Below are 25639 nucleotides of genomic sequence, written 5' to 3' on the forward strand. Positions count from 1 at the left end.
TACTTTGATTCATATGCTGTGGCAGGTTAGTTGACAGAGGTGTTTAATTCAATACAATCAATAACTAGAGAAGGCACTTTGTCAAGAAATGTGGTGTAAATGCTGGATGTTGAAAGCTGACACAAAACAGTGAAGCTGGCTTTAATCTCTATGAAGAAGCAGCTGAATGACTATGAGGAATTGTTAAAGTGGGAGAGGTCTGAAAAGAGCGCGACACCTAAACAGCAATTTGCCTGAAACATATGAAAGGTATGAAAACCTTCAGTTAACGTGAGAAAGATCCAAGTGTCTTGACCCCTTTATTGTTTGACAGCGTCTCTTAGTGAATGTATGAATGCATTGAGAGGGGTTGGAGATGAGTGGGTGCCCTCAACCCAGATTTTGAAACTTGGTTGACCCTTACAGGTAGATGCTATGATTTTCCATAATTAATTAATCATATATTTAATCATGTGGTATTGCACTGTAGTTTTTAAAGCTGTAAAAATGCTACCACTTTACTTGAGGTCAAGTAAATGATTCATGACACTGTCAGAAGGTCATTTGACATCATGTGAACCCTTACTAGATGTGACCTGCCATGACACGCTTATGGAACGTTGACTCATGCCAAGTTGTTATGACAGAGATCTCCAGAGTAGTGATCTCTCTGCACTGAAAGTGACCTGAATAACCGAAAGACACTTAACGAAAGCCATTAAGTCATTAATGTTTCTCATTTTTATGTTGTAGGTTAATGCTAAAATGATCAGGTAAAGTAATGACTGTGCTGTATGGACATTTCAACTCTGTAGAAGCAGCAACTCAGGTTAAAATTAAGTTCATGTTTACATCAGTTTTCATGATCTAGTTCAGTGCTGAAACAAATAGTCAAGAAACGTAGAGAAAATGAATTGTCAACAACTTAGATAATCAATAGGTTTTTGCAATCATGTGACTATTATAACACACGGAATTCAGATTAAGGACAGGAGGAGCCCATGAACAAAAATGAAGGCCACTATGGCTAAATGCAATACGACGCAAGGACTAGATAGAGGTTAGAGAAAAAGTATTTACTGTTGTAGGGATGAATAACGTTATGTGTATTAAAGGATAACTTGAGTATTTTTCAACCTGGGCCCTATTTCCCCATGTGTATGTGTGCATATGATTCATAGGTACAACTCGTTCTAAAATTGGTTCAGTATTGAGTGAGCCGGATGCAGCCTGGAACCGCGAAACAAGCTAAAACGGTAACGGGGGCAAATGCGTCCCGTATAAGTTTGTGCATTAAAAGTGCTTTTTTTTGCCACTGACCGGTTCAGATCGCCAGTGTTATCTCTGTAAATAGCATACATACACATGGGGAAATAGGGCCCAAGTTGAAAAATACCGAAGTTATCCTTTAAGGGTTATCATGTCCACCTAATCAGACACAGGGGAGGTGTTAAGAGGAATATTGGATTTCTCTGTAACGCTAACTTTTTAGCGCATTAGCTAACGTAAGCAAAACAAACTGAAGGAAACTGTTCAAGTTACGTCCTCTTCTAAACTGAAGATAGAGATTTTTGATCCAAATCTGCCACTGTTTCTCAGTGAGTTTTTTTTTTTTATTAGCCTTTGTTTTTTCAAAATTTGATCAACTGGAACAGCCATAAACAGCGCAAATGACAGACACTTGTGCGGTGTTGGTAGTCCTTGCCAGTTGATTGTCCTTCATCTGGACAGTGCACTGATGTATGATGTCATTTACAAAGAAGCTATTGGTCAAGATAAATTTTGCTTGTTCCAGTTTCTCAAGTACAAGAAATTGCTGTTTTTCTGTGCTTTATATCATTGTTATTAACATAAAAATTATCTTTTGGTTTGGGACTCAAAGTTGGACTCTACCTTGTTCTCAGAGCAGTCATGATGGCATTTTTACCCCTTTTCGGAAACTGAAAAGACAAAACCATTTGTTGAAAGGCTTCCTTTCATGGTGTGTGTGTATGTGTGTGAGTGCGTGTATGAGCAGTTGACCTTTAGAGGCTGGTGATTTTAAGGTGAAGCGAGGCTTTGAGAGGAGGGGTGTTCTCCAAGTTATCAGCAGATTTGTTTTATGGGTTGGTTCGTTGTAAAGTAGGTCATCAATTTTACACTCAGCACACATTTACACACCTTGAAGCGTGTGTGAGCTGGTTTTATTTGTGTTACCTGAGCAGCGGCACCACAGGTCATGTGTGATTCAGAGCTGACATTGAGGTTAACACTGCAGACGCTGTGGGTTCACGTTCTACTGTAAGGACTATTATACAAGCAAATATAAATTATAGATGTGTATAGAAAGAAAATCTTTGCTGAGCAGCAGCTAAAAATAAAGTTTTTTTGTCCGCTGAGATGAATCCAGATATAGACTGATGATAAGCGGGCAGCAGAAATTGATTTTAGAAGAACTGCAGCTCCTTTTTCAGATTGCCATAACAGGCAAGTTTGTCAATAAGATTATAAAACCTTTTTGTTGTTGTATCGTTTTACAACAGAGGAAAAAAAAATTAAAGCTCACTCCCTCCGTCCATTCACTCCAATTGGGATGGAATGGAAAAGATAGTTTTGGAGCAGAAGCTGAGGTGTGGGTTGGAGGAGCAGAGCGCCAAACCTCAGCCGCTGCCGACAAGCACAGCTCAGTCTCTGAGGGAGAAGGAGTGGGAGGCGATGAGGGGAGAGAAAGGGGGGACAAAGAGGGGGAGGAGGGGTGAAGCAGGAAATGAGGCACTGGGGAGTTTTGCCAAATCCAGCAGTGGTCATAGAAGACATGCAGCGACTGAGGCTCTAACAAGTTTCCCCTCTTTTGACGGTTCTGTGACAAAACTTCTGTAAATACTTTCCACACCTGTGCATACACTGTTAATGTGACTTTAATGTGGCTGTGCGGCTGAGAGGTCCATCTACACTTGTTTTAATTTAGTAAGTCACCACAATGAAATACAGAGCAAATTAAACACCGGTCTGAACAATAGCCACTGATTAAATACACTGTATTTGGTGAGTGAAACGGCACTTCTGCTCTTTTCCACTTACAGTTATGTTAATGATGTTAGTGGATGTGGTCTTTATTTAAAGCTAGGCATCCCTTTCCCACGATTTAAAACCCCAGTAAATAGACTCAATAAAACTATACTTTGAGTATTGTTACAAACACGGCCTCAAATGTGGGCTATAATAAGTTAGCATGCAGATTACCAGTATTTGTCATCTACATACTGAATGTTGTCATGGTTTGATTTACACAACTCCCTTAACATGTTAAAAAAATGTTGTTCTTTTCCCTAAAAATGCACCTGCTGTTTGGACACGTGGCATCTTTGAGGTTTTATTTGTTGGCTCATATTGCTTTGAAAACTCACTTACCGCCAGATTTCTTTATAGCCGACAACCTTACATCCGAGACTGTTCTTCCCCAAAAAAACAACCCAGTATGCTGTTTGTACACAGAGCATTTTACGACCCATATTTACATTTATTGTTAGCCATCAACTTCTAATGGCCATAATAACTATGATGGAAGCAAAGGGTGAGGTCAGGTGAAGTGGTATAAAGAGCAACAGTGACTGTGTACAGAGGAGGTCAGGGTGGATGGGTCAAACAAACCTGGGACTTTGACCCTGCAGATCGCTGTTCCTGTCCTGTATCAAACCATATATCAACGTTGAGTTATTTTAAGTCATGTGTGCAACTGAACTTAGGTAACGTGCTTACCTTAAAGGGCCAGTGTGTAAAATGGGTTGAAAGCAGTGACATCAGTGGTCAAATTCTAGATTGCAGGGCTCACTCGCTCACCCCTCCCGTTGGGTAAATGACGGTGGCCTCGTAGGGACAAAAAGCCTTGCGCACAAGTTTTTCAGGAGTAGGTCTATCTAGCGACGAGGTGAATATTTATTTAGAAATCTAAGCCATGTTATGATATTGTAATGAATCCCTCACGATCAGGAGACCAGAGTAGCGTTCGGGAAAAAGGCCAGTTTATTTGAGCACTCCAAAAACTCTGGTAACACTCCAGGGGGTAAAAGACTCCGTCCCAAACTCTGACTCTTCTAGCGTAACAGACACACTTCATACACACATACTCGTTTACCATACCGAGTGGGGACCCTCTCCCCTCTCTGCTCCACCAATCTCCAGCCCGCACACTGACTGACAGCGTAGCCGGTAAACAGAGCTCAGCTGTTTATTTAGCCTAGCAATATCTCCGGACTATAGTAGCTGCAACGGACGACTGAAGAGTTTGAAGAGTTTCTTGTAGCGGACACAGACCCAGAGCCATACCTGTTTGAGCCGGAGCATACAGATGAGGAACTTGGATACTGAGCGGGCGAGAAGAGAGGCTGAATCCTCCGCTCCCATTTTGCTGCACAGAATGGGATTCGGTGCTACTGCTACCATCGTTGGGGAGATGTATCACCAGGAGGAAAAGCGCCGCAGAGAGTGCATCACAAGGAGTGAAGTTGCGTCTTCTTTTCTTCGCAGATGACGGTTCGGGTTCATTCTCTCCTGTTGCGTAGTAAGTGTGGTCCATTCGCAAACTTTATAAATAAATAAAGGTTTCACTACTCTCTATCGACGAACTACTAACACTCTGCTGTTTCCTCCTCCTTCTTCCTTCCTTCCGCTGTCTTCGTTGGTTCAGTGACAACTTCCCTGGTGTGGACACCACTGTTATTACAAATTACCCCTTCCTTAACACCTCCTAACATTACTAATTACATGGCGAGCCGATAAAAGTGTACAGGAGTCTAGAGGATGATGACTATTTTGTGTGCGGTTGGGTCTGTCCTGATTTTGGGCAGGTGGGTAAATGTGCTTGGGAGTAGCTGTCTTTTATATTTCAACTCTGTACATGGATGCACCACTGTCAGGCTAATGTTACTAGCTAACTTTAGCTACTGTTTTCTACCTATTAGGTCAGCTGTTCCCAGAGGTCTGGTAAAACCTAGGTCGACAAAGAGAAGCTGTCACAGGACAGTGAAATGTGTACCAAATGTCAACGTTGAGTTATTCTTAATCACGTGTGCGACTAAACTTAGGTAAAGTGCTTAACTTAAGATACATATGTAATGTACTTTAACTTATGTACATAACTTAATTTACATAAGAAAAATACTCATGTTAACCCAAACTGTGATCTTTTCCTAAACCATTTGACAACGTTGAACACGTGTTTAAAATTGCAACGGCTGATGATTATACATGTTGTTTTGGGAGACATTGGCAAATGACCTCTGTTACTGAGGTATGAGGACGTGTTGATCTACTGCCACTGGTAGGAAAGCTAATACAGAAAACGCTCCTGTGGGTTGTATTAGAGGGTAAAACCAAACACCTATGTGGTCATACGGGTTGGAGGACTTATTGGACATTCAGAGTAATGTGAACCACTTTTGTAGCTCTTGGGTGTCCACATTGTTTAGTCAACCCATGCATATGGCTCTCTCTGTATTTACGAACATCACTTTGGGCTTGTAAAAACTTATAGTGCACCTGCTCGGCTGTGACTCATTGGAAACTCTTGTACATCTTAAGCAACATGTAGAGTTATTGTATGTTTTTTTTTTTTAAAAAACGTGGTTCCTTTCAGTGTCCTGTTTCGGTCATGATCACCAAAGACAGGTTATTACACAAACTAGTACAACTTGCAGTTCTAAGAATACGCACTGGCAATAGACGTTTTAGGAAATCCGGCTGTTTCTTCACCCTGCAGCCACAGAGAAACTATGTATGGCAGCTCAGCCTCCACCTGCTGCAACAGGGCACAGCAACAGTCTGACCGTGAGGGCTGAGGGGTAACATCTCCATCCCAGAAAAATCTCATAAAGTTGGAATATGACACAATGTTTGAGGACACAAAAAGCCAAGAGGAGCAGGAGAGAACAAAAACCTGACACACTGAACTAGTAAAACACTAACACACACACTGACACACACTCAGGCAGCAGTGGCAGCGACCACAGCGCACCAGGAAAAACATATCCAGATGTTCTCCTCATAGGATCACCAACCCCCTCCCTCCCACTCACACACTCACACACACACACACACACACACTTGCGGGCCACACATGGGCTACATATTACAGAGGCTTGCTCTCCAACTTCTTTTCCCTTCTTTTTTCATGCGCACACACACACACACACACACACACACACACACACATTTGTACAACTATCTTTGTGAGGACTCTCTTTGACATAAAGCTTTCCCTACAGCCCTGACCTGAACCATCACAACTAAATCCCTAACTCTAACTGTAAGTGGTGGCTTTGGTGGGGGTGGGGTGTTGCTTCAGGTACCAATGAGACATGAAATATGATCCAGGAAAGTCCAGTTTGAGTGACACATCCATTAGTTTGAGGGCTTATCAGATGCCAACATGCTGCACAGGGGCCTCACTCCTAAACTGACCTGGGACTGCAACTTAAAATTATTTTCATTCTGATTATTTCCTTGATTGAGTCCAATGCGATGTCTAGTTTTGTCTGAACAAAAGTCCAAACCTCAAAGATATTCAATTCACAATGATATGAATTCATTTTCTGTTGACTAATAAATGTTTTAGGATTTGTTCAATGTTTTTAGCTCAAACCCACACCAGATGTAACTTTAACCTTTATCTTGTGTTCCCACTACAAGTGACAAAGCAACAGCATGGCCTGCCGAGTTGTCGTTGATATGTTGCTCAAGTGCTCGTTGACGCAGTTACGTCACCCTGGGGTTTTATGCGTCTGCTACTAACAGAGCACCTTGACTAAATGTCATCTAAAGTTGGTATTAGTCTAGGGATGTCAACGGTTAAACCAATTAACAGTTAATCACCAAGAATATTTTTGACCGGTTGCGCATGTCGATGTATGAATTAATTTTGCTACTCTTCAGCTTACTGCACTGCACACCATCTGGGTCTGCAAGACTGAGCACCATTTTAACGTTACATTTCACCGCTCTATAGCATCCCTATGTACAGGGCAACACAGAGAAAGCTAGTATGGCTTCAGCTCACGTAGCTACGTACCACTATACCACAGCTAGAAACCAAAACATGTCATTGGTTAACGCTTCATTGGAGCGCTGAAAATAGTTAAGGTCAGCTCAACATTGATTTGTAATGCTTCCCTTTGATACGCAGTGACAAGTTTTGGTCCTCAGTTTGTTGCTTCATGTCACTGGCTTCCACTGGAAATGACTTTTAGCCTGTTGCTGTGCCGCAACACAGCATTAAAACAAATCTCAATGCTCAAAAAAACCTTTGAATGTTTCGCCTTAAAGGGAGGACCGGCCAAAATGTCCTCATTTTGCAGAAGTGTCCTCACTCCCTAGGTTTAAAACTAACCTTGGTCCCCACAAAGAAAAACAAACACACACACACACACAGAGTCAAGACTCGCAGTTATTGATCCCACTCTTTCAGCCCCTCCTATCCTCCACTAGAGCTCCTGGCAGGCCGTCTGGTTGAGGCCCATAGTAAAGGGAACCGTTTTCTCTGGCATGAGTGCGTGTGTCTGTGTGTGGTGTGTGTGTGTGTGTGTGTGTGTGTGTGTATGTGTGTCCTCAGGCCCCAGACAGGAAGGAAGAGAGTGGGCCCGGCAGCACAGCTCCAGAATTCCGGTTTTGTTTTTCTTCTTTTTCCATCAGTGCAGAGCCTGAGCCGGGTCTTAAAGAAACAGTCATTAATATTTTAATGGCGCCAAACTGTTCTCTGAGACCTCCACAATAGGACTCAGTATGATTCATTACATTAGTATGTAAACATATTACCGGTTTGTTAAATAAAAAAGTCGAATGAATGAATAGGTCTTTTATGGCTCAGATGAATCTGTTCCTCCAGAACGCACAGCGGGCGTCTAAGCGTGGCCTCAGGCTCATTTTCATTGAAGCTTCTAAAAATAAAAGTACTGATCCAGCATCAGTGGTCAGGTTACGTAAATTACTTGGGGGAGTGAAACATAAGGATTTTGGACACAAGCAGGGCAGGCGTATTTAGCCGCCACCTCCATGTTTTTGTAATAAATTGTCACTCTGGCAAAGAAAGGGTTGAAAATGAGCGGCAGATGACACAGCTCACAGCTCATGATCTTAACATCACTGCTGAGGACAATAAAGACACAACAGTCGTGACTACTTAGGTAACTGCTTGGGCTCTGTGGACCAATCCGAGCAGGAAACAGTCTCTTAAAGAGTAACCCGGTGACATCATCAACTTGGCAACAATTATGAAAACAAACTCTTTCAGTCATTCCACAAACAGAGCTCAGTGTTGTGAAAGAGCAATCATTTTATCAACTAGTTTCAAGTCGGAGATAAGAGTTAAAAACATTTATTAAGAAGGTACACAGTCAGTTACTTTCAGTGTATAAAAATTTAAGACACAGGATATAAAAGGACGGAACAAGACGCTTGTCTTTAAACTGCAGTAGTTCCAATCAGCTGTTCTGCACTTACAGAGCACAAAGTCCAAAAAGCACCATCAGTTTAACGTAAAGTATAAAACTGCTGTTATTTTACATTTTGTTTAATTGTAAACAATCTATAAAGAAAACCAAATCTACCAACATGTTAGTTCATCTCTCAGAACATCCTGGCTTTCCTAACCTGTGTGTTGCTCTCAGCTGTAGGCCCATCCATTCCCAGGTTCAATCTCTAAAAACAAACATTACTGAAAAAGAAGAATTTCCTGAGTGGATTTTCAGGCCTGGATTAACACCTATTTGCTGCACTAGTCAGTATTTACTAAGGATGCACCAAGTCAGCCTCTCTCCTGATACAGACTTCAATACCTCAGCTCAGACACAGAGCTTAAACTGCACACCAGTACTCATTGAAATAAAATTTAAGTAAGGTAACATTAGGCCAAGCGTTGCTGTGGTACATCCTGGAACTGATAGTGGAAACGCAACATTTTTATCATGACACTGACAAAGAAAGTATTTATTGTGGTGAGTGACGTCACGGCCTAGCCCAGTTTGCATAATTAGGTCCATACTGGTGCGCAGATACCAATCCCACGTATAAAATCTGTGTATCCCCAATATTTACAGCAGGAAAACAGTGTATTTGGGATTGACTAAAACAAATTTACTTCATCAAAAGCAACTGTGTGGCTCAGTGATGTGTGAGAACAGTGGAGGTCTACGTCACCAAACAAAAAACTGTATTGCGCTTGTATTGATATGAGAATGAATTCGTTTTTGGTTTTTGGTCTTTTTACAGATTTGTCAACAACAGGAAAGATATAAAACATCACCAGACTTATTCTTAAAAAAACAAAACAAGCTTACCAGTCTGGACACAATAAAGGCACCATGTTGGCTTTGGATTAATGATTTGGTTTGTCGATTTAAATCACTGCTTCTACTAATGATGGTAGATGAATGGAGGACAGCACATTTAGTGAATTAGGTCAAATTCAGGCTCCTATTTTATTGACTTTGACAATGAGCCTCTTTTTGCAATTTGAAAATGATTTAATGCCTGCACAGGCCTGAATGCAACTTAAGCCCTCTACGCACAGGACTAATATTAATATTACCTGGGGACCTCTTGTAATTTGTAATAATTGCGACGGATGTCTGTGATCTTAATCCTGCGCAAATCTGCAATGTCCATAATATGTTCCACTCTCAATACATAGCATGGAGAGAGTTTTACAGAAAGAGCATGCTCACATCATTCAGGAAAGCAAAAGCTGAAAAGATGATGAGATGGATGATGTGGTGGCAGAATCAGCTGTTTGCTTAAAAAAAGGAGGTGAACACAATATATATCTCCACTAGTGGTGCTATGTAGTGTTTCTGTGTTGTGTTAAGCACAAATGACTGTGTGCATCATATCTGCAGGCTAATGTCAGTGAATTCAAATAAAAAAAATAAAAGACTTTGTTTATTCTGTGCGAATACACTGAATGAAATACAAGCCCCTTTTGTGCTGCTGGTTCAAGGTGGGAATGTCGTGTCATTATTCCGCCTTGCAGTTCTGTATAAAAGACACGATCGCGGATAAGGGGACAGAGTTATCTTGCCTTTATGCCGGCAGCAGAGGTGGTAACAACACTGATTTGGGGTCTGTAAAAGGTAGAGCCCCCTGGACGGGACCATGGACAGGACAGGTGTGATGTTTTGACAACATGTTGTGAGTGCAACCCACTGCCGGGAGATTTAAACAGCAGTTAGAAGCTAACTCAAAGAGGAACAGCAGCTGAAAATGTTCGCAAATTGGGGGGGGACAATGAGGTCCATGAGCTTCTTACTCTCTGCGCAGAAGACAACATAAGCCACCTTATTACAGGGACAGTAAATGATTGTTGTTGCCATGTTATGCCACTGTTATTGTTCAGAAAACACCGCCCTACGCATGTGCTGTAAGTCACGCTGGAGACCGACGCTGTTGTGTTTTACATCATACCTGTCACGGCTCTTTTGCTTCCAGAACGCCAGCATGCTTTCGAAAATCACACACTGGAGCGGCACGATGCTGCATTGTTTGATTCTGTACTAAAAACCAAAGCCAGTGTGATGCAGGGACATTGTTGCAGCTCTGTGGCGGGATGTCAGTGTAAAAAGGGCTACAGACGTGGGTGGGTCATTTCTGAATCACACGAGGTCCCCTGGTAATACTAGTGCTGTATGACTAGGGTTTACAACAATGAGTGTGCTTCATGGACATGTTGGTTGTGTATACCAACATGTCCGCGTGAGCCTGCACATACATGAATACAGAGTTTTAAAATTGCCCACACGAGTATCGTAAAGGCAAGTGCAAAAGTCTCTTGCATGTGTCTAAACTTTTGTAGAGGCAACCCATCGCACGCACACACACACACACACACACACACACACACACACAGTGGCTACTAGCAGCAGGTCCTTCGTCAGCAGAAAAGGGACTGCTCTCTCAGCACTCTTGTAGAAGAACAACTTCTCTAATATTCAACTCCTTCACTTCAGATATCTCTTTGTAAAATAACCAGACACAGAACATCAGCAGCAAGGCTCGCTGTGCATTTTAAGTCCAGTCAGGAAAAATCGGTTCGGGACTGTTTGCTAGATCGCACATTTTAAGTGTGATCTAACAACAATGACAGAGTACTGCATACGTGTTTCTGTTAATGGTGTTTGCGTGACCCAGTTTCCCCCTCACACCACATCTCAACCGCTCTCTGGTGCCGCCATCTTTAGGCCTCCTCTCGTCTCTGGAGTTGCAGACCGATCTCCATCTGGTTCTCCAAACACTCCTTGAGCTTGTCCTCTGTCAGTGTCAGCCGCTGCTCCAAGATCGAAACCGTCTGGATGGAGAGGAACAAGAGGCGAGGGACAAGACAAAGAAAGAAAAGGGGGGAAGGAAGGAGATGGATAAGAGAGAAAGGGCATGTTAGAGAGGGCTGTACAGCATCAGCCTGACAGTAATGACTATATAATGGCCGTGTGTGTGAGGCCGTGTGTGTGAGGCAGTTCTGTGTGTGTTTGAGACAGATGTTGTGCGTGCAAGACAATCCAGCTGATTATCGTAGGGAGATCTGCTGCCTGAGCCGAAAACACCAGAGTTTCTGTGTCTGGCACGCACTCTCTCTTGTTCTCCCGCTCACACAGTTGCATAAACACACTTACGCACACAGAGAATACAAGAAGGTCGCTATCCGAAACAGGACGGGCATGTGTGGGTAGTGAGATCACAGTACGACATACTTTTCCTCTCAGCATCTGTGACAGTGACAGTATTTGTTGTGCATTTGTGTCATCTGAGCATGTTTATCAGAGGTCTCCAGGTGTAGTTTCACCATCTGAATGAACCGAGTGCTGGGCTCAGAGCTGACTTGTCTTATCGTTTATTGTATCTAAACTTCTGAAGCCACATTAAGGAAATAATTTAATGAGCCTTTTGTCATCTCAAACAAATAGAAAGAATTAGGGGATTCATGTCCGGACAAGTTCTAGATGAGCTCTAACATGAACCAGGAGAACTGAGCCCAGTGCTACAGTACTTAAATGTTTATACAGGCTTCCAGTTAGTTAACTAAGCTGCTGAATGTAGCTACATTTTGACGTCAGGGATACACGTAATCTTCGTTGCTGATGTTAATGTTCCTTTGATTTCTGATCATATTATACTACTGGAACATGTCAAGTTGTGTTTAGAAGCTTTTATTGGTCATTTTTATGGTAGAAAGTACCACTGTTCTTCATTACAGTCATTCTCCGTCTGCAATGATGTGCAGAGACGCCAAGATACAAACAACTCGCAAACACTGACCAGAGCAGACTGTAAGAGTATGAGTGTCACAGTATGAGGAAAATAAAGTGTTTTTTTAACATTAATCCAGATAAACATGCTCTAATAGAAACCTTAAATACAAATATGAACCTGAAAATGAGCACAATAGATCACAAACTGTAGGCTTTGTAGGTTTATCTTAACATAAAATTACTCCTTCTGGTGATGGATATTTTGTTTAGATAAACCGAAGACAAACTGAGGAAACAATAATGTGTGAATTACTGTTTATCTTACACAACCAAGATGTAAATGTTGCATAACAAACACACTTTCAGATCTAAATTTAAAAACCTATTATTCTGTGCCCTCTACAGCACTTTTATTTCCTCCTGTATTAGTCTATTATCTGTCAGTATCTCTGTTTACATCACTTCTGTTGTTTCGCTGTATTCTATTTTGTTTTTTATAATTTTCCTTACATAATGCAAAGCACTTTAAATGTCCTCTGTGTGTGAAAGGTGCTACACAGAGAAGCAATTATAAATATGTACCCAACAGAACACACAAGGACACGAGTCTGAAGTGTTCATTGATACTTCGGCTTTTTGCTCTTTTTTAAAAAAGGTAAACTAACCAATAAATAAATCTGCAAATCTGAACCAAAGAAATCTGCAGGAGGAAAATATGATAAAAAGGAGCAAAGCAGTATAAAAAAAAACAAAAACATGACGATCTGAATGGATCTTCTTCTGAAAACACCACAGTGGCAACAGCTCCCTCTGCATCTCTGACATAATTGTTTACTGAGCTAATGTTGCCTGGTGACAAACACAATCCCGGCTTGTAAGCAGTTTTAGACAGTAGTGCTTGGCAACAAAAATTTGGTTCAAGGCAGGAACAATCGTATGGTAAACATGTCTCCCCTTTCCACAGACAAGGCTCTCTAGATTTGGGCCAGCGAGTGAAAGATATGTCAACATGTCTCGACCTGTAATTTTACGTCCCTCCCTGTGCCAGCGAGTGTAATTTTGAAATTGCTAGAAAGCAGCTCAGAGATGAGTCATTTATGAAAATATAACCAGCTGTGTGAGAGACACTGGATAGAGAGACAGACATGAAAATACAGACCAGTTCAGTTTACCTCAGAGGTGGTCGGTATGAATCACGGCATTGAGAAACAACTTGACGCTGGGTTAATCCATTAAAAGTGTTACATGATACACACCTCAACCGCAGAGTGTAAATAAAAGGATGCTGACGGAACAATTAGTCCTTATCTCCTATATTATTTCTGTTCCAGGAATGGAAGAATGGTCGCTTCATACAAGCATGGCAAATCTTGCAATGTTGATTTAAGAACTTCTTAGTTGGAAAACTGTCATTGAATTTTAAAAATCTACTTGATTAGTTGATTATTTCACTGGTATTGCTCTCCCTCCACAAATCAAACTTATCCTGCATAATCTCCTAAAGGGACTGTAGTGCTATTTATCAGTCTAGATTGTTTTGGTGTGAGTTATCAGGTGTTAGAGATAGAGACGCCCATAGAGATGCCCTCTCTCAAATATAATGGAACTAGACGGCACTCAGCTTGAGGGGCTCAGAGCGCAAAAAAAAAAAAAAAAAAAGAGTAAATTGAAAATAATAATAAAAAACATTTGGAAAAAGTCAGCAGCACTGTGTCTTTTCAGAAATCCTGACCCTGTTACACAAGATAATCCACAGACCTTGTTGTGAGCTGTTTCATGCAGGAACTATTTTCTCTCTACCGAACTACACCCACCAACTGTATCACTGCGCAGAAGGAGGAGTGGAGTTACTCAAGGAAGAGAGACTCGTGCTTGTGACAGTGCGAGATGTAAACATTAATGGTGTGCTCCTTGGCTGATGTGTAACATTAGCTAGTGTGAGCTAACAGTAGATGCAACTCACTTCTTTTGGCAAGCGGTGACGATTAAAGGTACAATGTGCACAATATGCCAAAATTCTACGTTAAAATAAAGGAACTTTTTAACTTACACTATTAACAGAATGTGAAGAAGTAACAGTTTAAACTAATGTCAAAGATGTCCATGTATGTGTCCGAGATATCTACTGAAATGAGCATGCTAGCCAGCTAGCCCCGGCCTTTCCTGTCTTGTAATATCACTTGTACCTTGAGAGGTCACTGCAGCATTCAGTCTACCCTCATTCCATCATGAGAGGACGAAGAAGTTGAGCTAGAGCCCACATTTAGTGACACAGCAAACACAATGTACAGCAGCAAAGAAAATAAGTGATATATCTTAAAAAGTAGAAAAACAAGGGGAAGCATTGGTGTGGCTTTTCATCAATGGAGAGAGCTCTTGGCGAGGAAATATCGGCGGTTGGACACTGAACTCAAGTTTGTTCTAGTCTGGTAAGTAACATCTGACATTGGCTTAGCATAATGTATCTTTAGTGCAGCTAATGACAACACAAATCATAGTGAAAAACATTCCAAATGGTTTTAATGTGTTTGTTTTCTTGCTGCTATGGTCTTGCATGAAATGAGAAAGGCAACTAAAGGCTGACGGCATACATGAAGATTGTAAGATAGGAGTGTTATTTTGATTGGCTTAGAGTTTGAGCAGTTAAGTCGAATTTTGTGTATTCTTGCCCTGCTGTTAGTCATTGGCTTTGTTTTTATTTAACTGATGACTCAGTGGTAGATCCATGAAATGCTGCCCCCCATTTCTTTGGAGCATGTAGCCAGGTATTACACATTGCACCTTTGACCTGCAAAGGTCTAGGACTTATCGGAAATGGTATTTGTTAAAGGCTGCTAAAATACCAAAATACTGACTCAATAGTGGCTCATTTTTCAAAACACTACTATCCTCGCATATGAAGCGAGCCACACAACATACTGTTGAGTCAGGCTCCCTTCCAAGCCTGTATTTTTAGTTATTCAGGCTATTAGAAATGTCAACATGATTTTGAGTGAGATTTCTTATTTCTGTAACAGAACCTGGATGTTCTGGTTTACCACAAACCATTTAAACACTGAAAAACTTCTATTTTCATCACAATATTCGCCTCAATTGTTAGTGCACATGTAAACGTAGTAATTTTAAAACCCAACACACCATGTGCAGCATGTTCCAGCGATCCAGCTGCATTTGGTAATTGACTATCGAGGTCCTGCGTTGACCTCACAGTGCCACACAAACAAACGCGCGCACACATACACAACCAGACATGACATGAACAAGCAAATGTGCACTAATCGACAAAGTTAGTTAAACCCCTTAGATAATCTCATACTCAGCACACACCAATGAGTTTAACAATGTGTGGGCGAGTGGTGTCTTCTTTTGGGTCATCAAACTAGATAACATCTCCTGCTATTTCATGCATCATGGGAGAGAAAGGGCTTGTATTTCCTCTTTCTCTGCCTCTCTCTCCGCCTGTCTCTGTTTTCTAGATCAATACCACCCTGTTTATCTTACCAACCTGATATGGCTATCCTCAGCCCAGCCAGCTATTGGTGTGTATGTGTGTATGTCTGTGTGTGTGTTTGTGACTTTGCACGTGTCCCCAGGCAGCGGCAACATTATACGGGCATATAGTTTTCATCTGGAGTAGAAACCAAATCTTTATGCTCCTAAAAATAGAGCGAGCTGTTTTTCTTTTCTCTCCAGAACACATTATACTCTCCATCGCCCTGAGCATTACTGGCCTCTGTTACAAAGTCTCATAGCTTTGGTATGACCCACATTACAATAGTCTGAAAGTCAAAGAAAGGCAAACTGGTGCTGGTGAAAGGTGGCAGAGTCACTTCTTCTCTATAAATGTAGCTAAGTGATGTGAGTTAATAAAACAAGCCGCTACTGAAGTGAGTTATAGGAATAAAAAGGAAGAGTAATCATTGCACAATTGGTGAAAAACTAATTAAAAAACAAACACACACACACACACACACACACACATACACACAAACTGATAGACAGGTGGTGTGAATAACTCAGTGAACCAACATCAAGAAACTGAAGGTGTGGAGAGCACACGCTGCGGAGGTGTTTGCATCCATAACCCAGTTTCAGATACACTGTACTGGCAGAAAGCCAATAGAAAGTCAAACAGTAATAAGTTACAAGCATCAGTCTATAGTGTCAGTATGCTAACCATAGCCTGTTAGCATGCTGTGACAGCATTAAGCCCAAAGAAGAACGTGCAGGTTGAGTTTTTTTTTTTTTTTTTTTTACAAAATTTATAATAACCCTCTTTTTAAAAATGCAGCCCAGTCGCCAGAAGGAAAAGTTTGTGGCAAACCACAAATACGTTACATTTGTACATTTCATATGTATCATATTAACGTTTTTAAGTGACTTAGTATAAAAGCTGGCTTTGTCATTGGGAGGCAGACTACTGCTCGAGACCAACAAACAACAAATGAGACATTGCCACCAAAAGCAGGTATTTCAATGTTTTCCTAACCATAACCAAGAGGTTTTTTTGTGCAAAAATAATCACAAGTTAACCACAGTGTTGTTAAAATGTAAAGAACTGTTTACTTTTAACAATCAATTTCATAATAACTAGGGGTGTAACAATACACAGATTTGTACTGAACCATTCCATACAAGGCTTTTGGTTCAGTATGTGTTACAAACTGAACGATACATTGAGGTATCCCATTACATTTGGACAATACAATGTACAGCTTAAATTGTGTTCAGTTTAATGTTCTTAACACGACAGCCCACATGACATAACAGGCATGCTATGCTAAGCTAGCTCGTTGCAAGATGGTCATTACCAGACCAGAAACAGAAGATTCTCAGATAACCTACAGTTCTGTTGTTTGGAGCCACTTTGGTTTTGCTTTGAATTATGAGGAAGATGGTGAAGGAGTGGTGGATAAAAAACAATGGTGTGCTGCATCTGCTACACGACAGAGGGTTACATCAGTGGGAACACTTCAAACATGTCAACACATCTACGCCAGCTTCACCCCAGTGTGTCCATCGGTGCTACTAGATGAAGACAAGGAGCAACACAAATGCTTCATGCTGACGTTATCCCCGCAGCATTTAGGCAGCAATTTCCAACTGATCCAAACGAGACACGACATGACACAAGACATGAGAAATCACTGTGCCGACTGCCGATTACATTTATAGCCCCGGATATGAGACCCGACTCTGTAATGGAAAACACACAGGCTTTACGAACATGATTAATGTATTCAAGCCCTATTACAAAATTCCTTCACGAGCCCATTTCAGCCTGATCATAATTCCTACTTTGTACAAAAGACAAAGGCTTAAATTGTTAGTTTTAATATTTAAAAAAAATAATAAAACAATGAATTTTTGTTTTTGTTTTTATTGTTTAGAACTTCAATTTCATGTTTAATATTTTATAAGGAGCTGCTTATGTTTTATATGCTGCTAAGATGACACCCTAGAAGATCGGTCACTCAGGTACGGCATGAAAAACATGGTAGTCCAGCACATCCGAAAACAGTTCAAGGCAGGTGCTGGACAAAAAAATACAGCAATAGCTCCCTTACGTGTAATCAATTGAGACATTTTGAGCTGAATGCTCTTCTTCAAACATCCAGTCATTAAGTCTGAAGAAGAGCATTCATCTTGAAACGTAACTTCTGGATGTGCCGATAAATTGCACTTAAGGGAGCTACAGTGTGCAGACCTTTTCTCATGTTCTTTATCACTCAGGTACAGCTCCATCATTGATAAAAGTCAAAAAACATCCTTACAACAAATGTAAGGATTGGATGTAGGATTTTATATGTTTTAAAACAGTGGTTCCCAACTGGTCCAGCCAGGGGGTCCAGATTTCTCCTTAGTCATTAGTTCGAGGTCCACACAGTGTGATACATTCAGCATCGTACTTGGGTTTGGCCCTGTCGTCGAGCTAGTTTGCTGTCTCTGTCAAGTAGCTGTCCATTAGTCACTCACCCGACAACAGGAAACGCCACTTTAAAATAAAAGCTCTGTGCTGGAAATTCACTGCACATCAAAATGAAGTGTGTTTTTTTAGAAACTTGACATGTGTGCAAGTCACTTGTGGTCCATTCAGAATGGACCCACGACCCACCAGTTGGGAACCACTGCTTTAAAAGACAAAATGGCAAAAATTCTGAGACAAAAGTTGCAGTTTTGAGCAAAGCTTTTTTCTCAACATCGTGCCACTTTACATGAGGCTGACATAAGACAGTTAGTGTCTGAATCTGCCTCAGCACAATGTGCTGTAGTAGGTGGACATGAGTCTGACTGGTTGTAATTTATTAAAACTTTTTCAGTAGTTACTCTGTAGTTTAGTCATACTGACATGTTTGTATTGTTACATATACGGACCGACAAAAAGCGTTTCCCTCTACTGATAAGAGACTATCAGATGTTATAATGATGAGTAGACAGTATGTATGATGAAGGCGCCCCTTTGGTATTTTTAGTCACCATATTTCTCAGAATTATGGTGACTTATCTTAGGAATACATTCTTTATTCCCGTCTGTCTTTACAGCTCAGAGTGAAAGTAAATTAACTGTCCTGGGTGCAATTTTATTGCAGTGTTTCACTCCCCCAGAGCACAATTATAAACAAACAAATTAGCAACTGCTTTCAATTCCTCAGAATATCAAACACTGTAGTGAAAGCTTTGCAATACTTCAAACAGTGTTTGCTTAACAAGTGGTTTAGTGGTTCCTAAAAGTCTGTGATGTACATTTTCATCACACAAACTGTTTCAATCTTTTCTGAGTAACAGGAACTTGTTTCTTCCACTTTCCGCTAATGTTCCTTACTGCTTCACTTGTAGCTGCTTTAACAGGAATCTGAATTCAGTGTAGTGGTCCACTTCTACTTAAATCTACTCTGATGCACACATACATTAGGCAGACAAAAGCTGAATTGTAGCTGGATACTCTGGTAGTTTTGGGGGAATTACAGAGCACAAAACATGTTGTTTTACAGCAACAAATGTTTGTAAAAGACTTTCTGTTTCAGTTTTATTCCCCTTGCGATTTTCTCACCTACTGTCTAATGGTCTATTGAGGAAGAGAGGGCGCCATGCACTCGAATTGCTAAACGAAATTGAGAGAGAGAGAGCGTGTGCGCAATTCTTCATTCAAGATTCTTCATAATGAAGAGGGAGAGTGTGAAAGAAGGGATAAGTGTGAGTACTGCAGGCTTAGTGTGAGAGGACATGTAAAAGTGATGAATTATCAAACAGAGGGAGAGAGAAAAGAAAGGGGTATGGGGGGGTTGAGAATGGGGGGGCAGACAAGTAAAAAGCAGCTAACACAGCAAACTGTGGCTTTGGAAGCTTCAGTCTAACGTTGAATGATTCATCATCTTCTCTCTCAGTCTGCTCGACTATTAGAGTTACAAAGAGCTGTAATAGTGAAAAATAATGCAGAGGAAAAGACTTAAAAAGGAGCAGGAATATCGTGCAGAAATAAATGTTGCTTTGTCAGCCTGATCTCCAGAGGATGAGGGGCAGTGGTTTAAATCTCCATGTTAGCCAAAATTGAACAGAAATTAGAACAAGAGTGTTGGCTTATTTATTTCTACTCACACCTTGTTGGGCTTTGTAAATGGGCTGCATATGACATGACTTGTTTGCATAGTCTGTATTTTAGGGAACTGACAGCCTCATGGGTTACACTGTGCTTTGCAAACTAAATGAAGCACACTGTCAAACATTTTAATCTACAGTATATTAAGGGATACTTCACCGATTTTCACCAAGCTGTGTATCATAGCAATGTGGGTCGTAAAGAACTGCATTCGAATCGGGATCCCGCAGGCACTACAAGACCCAACACAGATCTCATGGCGACGAGTGATTCTATCTGTCAAAAAACCCCAAAACGTGCGGGTCCCAGAGACTGAGATGAAGGTGGAGACGTCAACAAGTGAAGTGGAAAAGAAGATAAAAGCAGGGAAAAGTCAGACATTTTGAGGAATTTCTCTGGAATATTACAAATAAGAACAAATCTGAATTTCAGAGACACCAGAATAACTGTTAGTACGAATGTAATCATGCACCAGAACGTAATTTTGCTACCTATCACCGACAGGTATGCATATCTTTTCAATACCACAATAAATACCATGTTTCTCTGTGGGAAGGGAGAAGACTCAATCTATTGATAATCAGTCTCGTGTGCAGACATGTTTAATCAGAATATCTGCAGTCACAGGCGGGAGCTGACATGCACCCTGAGGTAGTGGGTGGAAAAAGATAACACACCCGAGAGCAGGTGGTAATGGTGAGATACCCAGCAGAAGCAGGCAGGAGCAGGATTAGGAAAACAGTCCTGTACAGGGCTCTAGTGGGCAGGCTGTGTGGATGAAATGTGGTGGAGTCTGGATCTTTGCTGGCTCCTTGTGCTTCTGCATTTTCATATGTATGCAAGAGACAGAGCCCCCACCTCCCGCTGTTTAGCTTTAACTTAACGGCCACCATATTGTATTTGGTGTCAGAACATCCAAGCGTTTGTTGGGCTGATGCAGCACAGTGCATTCTGGTAATTGTAAGTTTTCTACCGCTTGAGCAAAAGCAAATGCCTCAGACCTTTTTCTCTAGTAATATAACACCAGTTTCAAAAGTATCTGTGTCTTTCTGCTGCATAAAAAGCCCAGTTTTATGTAAAAGCACCACCTTTCCAGCGATGAAAAAACTCTTAAAACTGATTTTTAGTTTGAGTGGAGCCATTTCTGTGCTTCACAAACCTGTTTCCTGCTTGTTACATTTCATACATTTCATAATTACTTGAAGTTCCAGTGGTCTGAATGAGTAGTTGCATGCTGTTTTTACAACATAATGCTGATCACATTTAACTAGAGGTTGCGTAAAATACACCATGTTCTGTAGAAACCACTTTTAAAACTCTCATCAACAAACTGTGTATAAAACAGCGGGTGATGTGCATATCACTGATCTGTCAGTGCTAACATCTGTATGGGTGGAAAAGCGAGTCGAAGCTTGTACCAGCTGTGCTGTTTGCTCCATTTATATCAAATTTTATGCAAGCTTCTACGCAGGTTCACATGTATAATTCACTGTGTGGATCCTCTCGCCAATCTGAGGTTCCTCAGTTTCACATTCCAGTCAACACCTTGGTAGGAAAATTAAAGGTGCCCTGTAGAGTTTTCTTCTGAACAAAAAATACTACATTTATATTTGATGTTACTTACCACAACTCGCTGCGTATATCCTGGAGGTCTATTTTGCAAAGACAATTTTTAAATATTTAGAAAACAACAAACAAAAAACAGCTCCATAGCGCTACTAGAGAACTAGAGGTCTCCACATGGCACCATTAAATTTTTCTTAGATTCTTTTATTTTATTCTTTTATTAGTTTTTCTCTCTTTGGTGCAACAGCTCAGTAAAAAAAAGCCTATAAAACACAAGTTAAAAGCCATATAAAGAATAATGACAACGTTCTGTACTGGATTGACACTACTTGAAGTCACTGCAAAGCCACAAGGGCACAGTTTTTCAATAACAGCCTAATATGGTCAGAGAGGTGGTCAGAAATTTGCATTTATATACAATATTTAAAAAAAAAAACACTGTACATGATTTCCTACCAGTCACCTCAGTCTATTGTCCTAATCTAAACAAGAAGATTGAATCCAGAAAAGAGCAGAAGGATAAAACCAGAGGCAGACGATCCATCTGGTATCAGAGTTGGGGTACAGCGGGCTTGAAAGGAAGAGGTTGGCACTCCCCCCCTCGGGAGGGGTGAGCTAGCTGCCTGGCTGCACTGGGCCAATATTAAATGCTCCCACATGCTGGACTGCAGCTTGAAAGAAAAAGGAGCAAGAAAGAAAGAAGACAAGAAAAGCCTGAAACACACACGAAGAAGAAGTGTTTCTGCCATTAAGCATTTACACTTACTATCAGTGAGAGGCAGAGTGCTGCCAGCGCTCATATATGAATGATGCATTTTCCCTCAGGGCACATTCACAACCTGCAGCTAAAACCCTGCACACACACACGCACGTGCACACACACCAAGCCTCCCTGTGCTCTCTCTACTCCTCATTCAACTCCCATCTCTCCTCCTGTTCCTCCTCTTCCACGTCTCCTCCTCACCTTACTCAAACATTTCCTTCATTCAGCTGTTTCTGTGAATATACTCTTTGCTATAACGAGGCAAAAAACTCTCTCTTTCTGCTTTTATAGATGCACTTATGTCCAAATCCTTCACTATTTATTGTAGCACTCGAACCATTATCCAGAGGTATTGTTGCTTACGAGGAGAAAACAGTTATATTTATAACGTGAGCTTGTGAGAAACGGCCCACTGTGTCTTATATTTATGAGATCAAATACAGTTTATCAGCATAAAATGCACACATCCTCAAATCAATACCAGAGTTGGTGGTATTCAATAAAAGAAATGGGTCTTAAATGTTGCCTTGAGATCAGAAGTCTGTTTTTGGTGCAACATCACTCATGTGGTGATCCTTTCAACAAGTCCAAACTAAATACTGAGGAGAAAATGTGCAGCAATTATAGACTGATGTTAAATAATGTAAATTAATGATTTTAATCAAACACTCCCCAGCCAGCAGACGCATTAGGATCACCAAAAGAAATAAAAGTTTAATTTGATTATATGAGGAATGCACTGCCTTTTAAACTAATGGGGGATTCTTTTCAGTATCTGACATCCACAGCTGCACGTTTTACAATCCACAGGAATTATGGCTTCTAATCATCTGCAGAGAGTGTTCCTTTACAGTATCACTGACAGCTGAAATACATGGGGCACAGACACAACGCATCACATAGGCAGAGCTTTTATACCTGCTACACAGGCTCTGTCTTTGCGGTGTGTGGTTGCTGTCAGCTTTACTGTGTGTGTTGAGGTTTAATAAGCGATAACGCAGCTGGTTATGCAGAGTTTGGAAGCATAGGCTATATTAACTGGGAGTGAATTAATCAAGTGGAGAGTTTTAACTACAGGATGCATTACATTGACTGAGTTATTTTACTGTGAAATGTAAAAACACACACAAGGTTATTCTGCTGCTTCACATTTCCTGTTATAATGAGGTATTCATTTTTGTCACTGTTAAAAAAGACAGTCAGTTTTACACAGTTCTATGTAGTTACTACCTGCTGAAGGGCCATGGAGCTACGAGTAGAGGAAAAATAATTGAACAGACATGTAAAAATAACGCTGAGCAGTGCGGTTTCTATGGTCAGTGTAGCAGCTTCACTTTGTTATAACGGACACACTGCATCCATGTCCCATGTATTCCGGCCGTGAAAGGAAAAAAACAAAGTATAAATAAATTAGAAAGGTGCTGGGAACACCTTGCAGTGAGGTGTGGTCTGGTGCAAAGCTGCCACGGGCTGCAGCCTCAGGCTTTGCCAGGAAATTGGGTCAGTTGAATAAAAATATCAAGGGCAACAAAAAGATGTATTGATGTCCAGTGCACTTAATGTTTACAGTACTGATTTATACAAGTTGAAGATTCAACAAGTGCAGTCAATCCATTTCATATTTCATACTCAAAGCAGTAAGTTGTAACTGCAGTTTCCCTCAGGTTTACAGCAACCTCACAGAGCCTCACTGATCACATCTGTGAAGCTAAACAAACGCAAACAACATAAAAATAGACATAAATTGATAAGAAGCAGACCTTCGGATTAAGTGCTTGCTGTTCTTTTCTGTTTTTTGTTCAAGGATCTATTTTTAGTCCTGCAGGCTCTGGTGTGGTCTGGCTTTCCAAAACAGTTTTCTGTCCTCACTGTGTACATTTAGGATTTCACCAAGTTAACTGGTACAGACAGGGACAGTTAAATCAAAAACATATTTTTTCTCGTTCCTGTAGTGCTATTTATCAATATAGATTGTTTTGGTGTGAGTTGCCAAGTGTTGGAAATATCGGCCGCAAAGAGATGTCTGCCTTCTCTTCAATATAACAGAACTAGGTGGCACTCAGCTTGTGGTGCTCAAAGCCCCCCAAAAATGCATTTAAAAATCTCAACAGCAATGTCTCTTTCCAGAAATCATGACCTGCTTACTCAAGATAATCCACAGACCTTGCTGTGAGCAGTTTCATAGGAACTATTTTCTTTCTACCAAACTACACCTGCCAAGCGTATCACCACGAAGAAAGAAGTGTGCACCTACTCATGGAAGAGAAGCTCTTGCCAGTGCAAGATGTAAAAACATTAATGGAGTTCTCCTCGACTCAGCTGTAACGTTAGCTTGCTCAGTGGTGTTTGGTGAACTAGCAGTGGATGCACAATTATTTCTGCATGGTGATAGGGTTGGCGGGTGTAGTTCAGTAGAAAGAAAATAGTTCCTACATGAAACTGCTCACAACAAGGTCTGTGGATTATCTTGAGTAACCAGGTCATGATTTCTGGAAAGAGACATTGTTGGTGAGTTTCTCAAATGTATTTTTGGCACTGTGAGCACCACAAGCTCAGTGCCTTCTAGTTACATTATATCAGAGAGAAGGCAGACATCTCTACGGATGATATCCCCAACACTCAGCAACTCACACAGAATTAATCTACATTAATAAATTCCAATACAGGTAAAAGGAAAAATATGTGTTTTGATTTTGTGGTGAACTGTCCCTTTAACTCAAATATCTCTGCAAGGATCATGGCACGAATATGTCACACTTGTACAGGCTGGATGCAGAGAAAAATGATTGTGCAATGATAATCATTACAGTAATGACTGGCAATAACCAAAGCAACCTATGGGCCTCATTACAGTCTCTTCTACTTGTCCCAAGTAATGAATGAAGGAATAAATGTGCAAATGTCTGTCTCAGTGCAATCTAGTGTTACAGTAACCGCTTATCTGCCACTCTGGTGTGTATTCAGATTCAAGATTCAAGACCTTAATTTGTCCCTGAGGGGCAGCTGGTTCTGCCGCAGTGGCAATGAAACAACACAGAGCGAGACACACAAGATAAAAACCACACATACATTATCTCATATAATTATAATAATTAAAAAAAACATTATAGAGAAAAACTCATGTGAACACTTGAGTGCAATTTACGATATTAGTGACAAAAAGAACAAGGGAATTAAGGAGAACGGGCATGGTGCTGCCTGTACCTCAAATTGTTGCTGTTTCTAAAGTGTATGTATGCATGTTAGAGGGTCAGTTCATGCATATTAAAAGTGCAGAGATTTGCAAGAGGTGAAAGGGTCAGTTACATTTCTAAAACCTGACAGTGATGTGTCTTTTGTCCCAGGTAACTTGCTGTGGACAGAATCAGTGTCTTCTATCTGCTGTAGATGATTGACAATGATGATGAGTTGCCAATGAAATACTGAAACGTAACTATGTGTGAGGATTTAAACACACACCTGTGTAGAGCCAATGTGCCAGTCTTAAGCAGAGCCAAACAGAACAGATATGTGATGTATTTGTGT

The 25639-nt window shown here is 40.9% G+C and overlaps 1 protein-coding gene across 1 annotated transcript in view; it reads right to left on the reverse strand.

The window, feature by feature from the left end:
* Positions 1-8310: 8310 nt before the first annotated feature.
* The window catches only part of poc1a (POC1 centriolar protein A), a 51435-nt gene continuing 34106 nt past the window's right edge, over positions 8311-25639 (reverse strand). The window contains exon 11 of the mRNA XM_033625586.2: positions 8311-11290. Within this exon, the coding sequence (XP_033481477.1) occupies positions 11180-11290 (111 nt within the window). The 3' untranslated portion in view covers positions 8311-11179. The remainder of the gene's footprint in view (positions 11291-25639) is intronic.

The sequence above is a fragment of the Epinephelus lanceolatus genome, chromosome 1 (genome assembly GCF_041903045.1).
Source record: "Epinephelus lanceolatus isolate andai-2023 chromosome 1, ASM4190304v1, whole genome shotgun sequence".
Taxonomy (NCBI): domain Eukaryota; kingdom Metazoa; phylum Chordata; class Actinopteri; order Perciformes; family Serranidae; genus Epinephelus; species Epinephelus lanceolatus.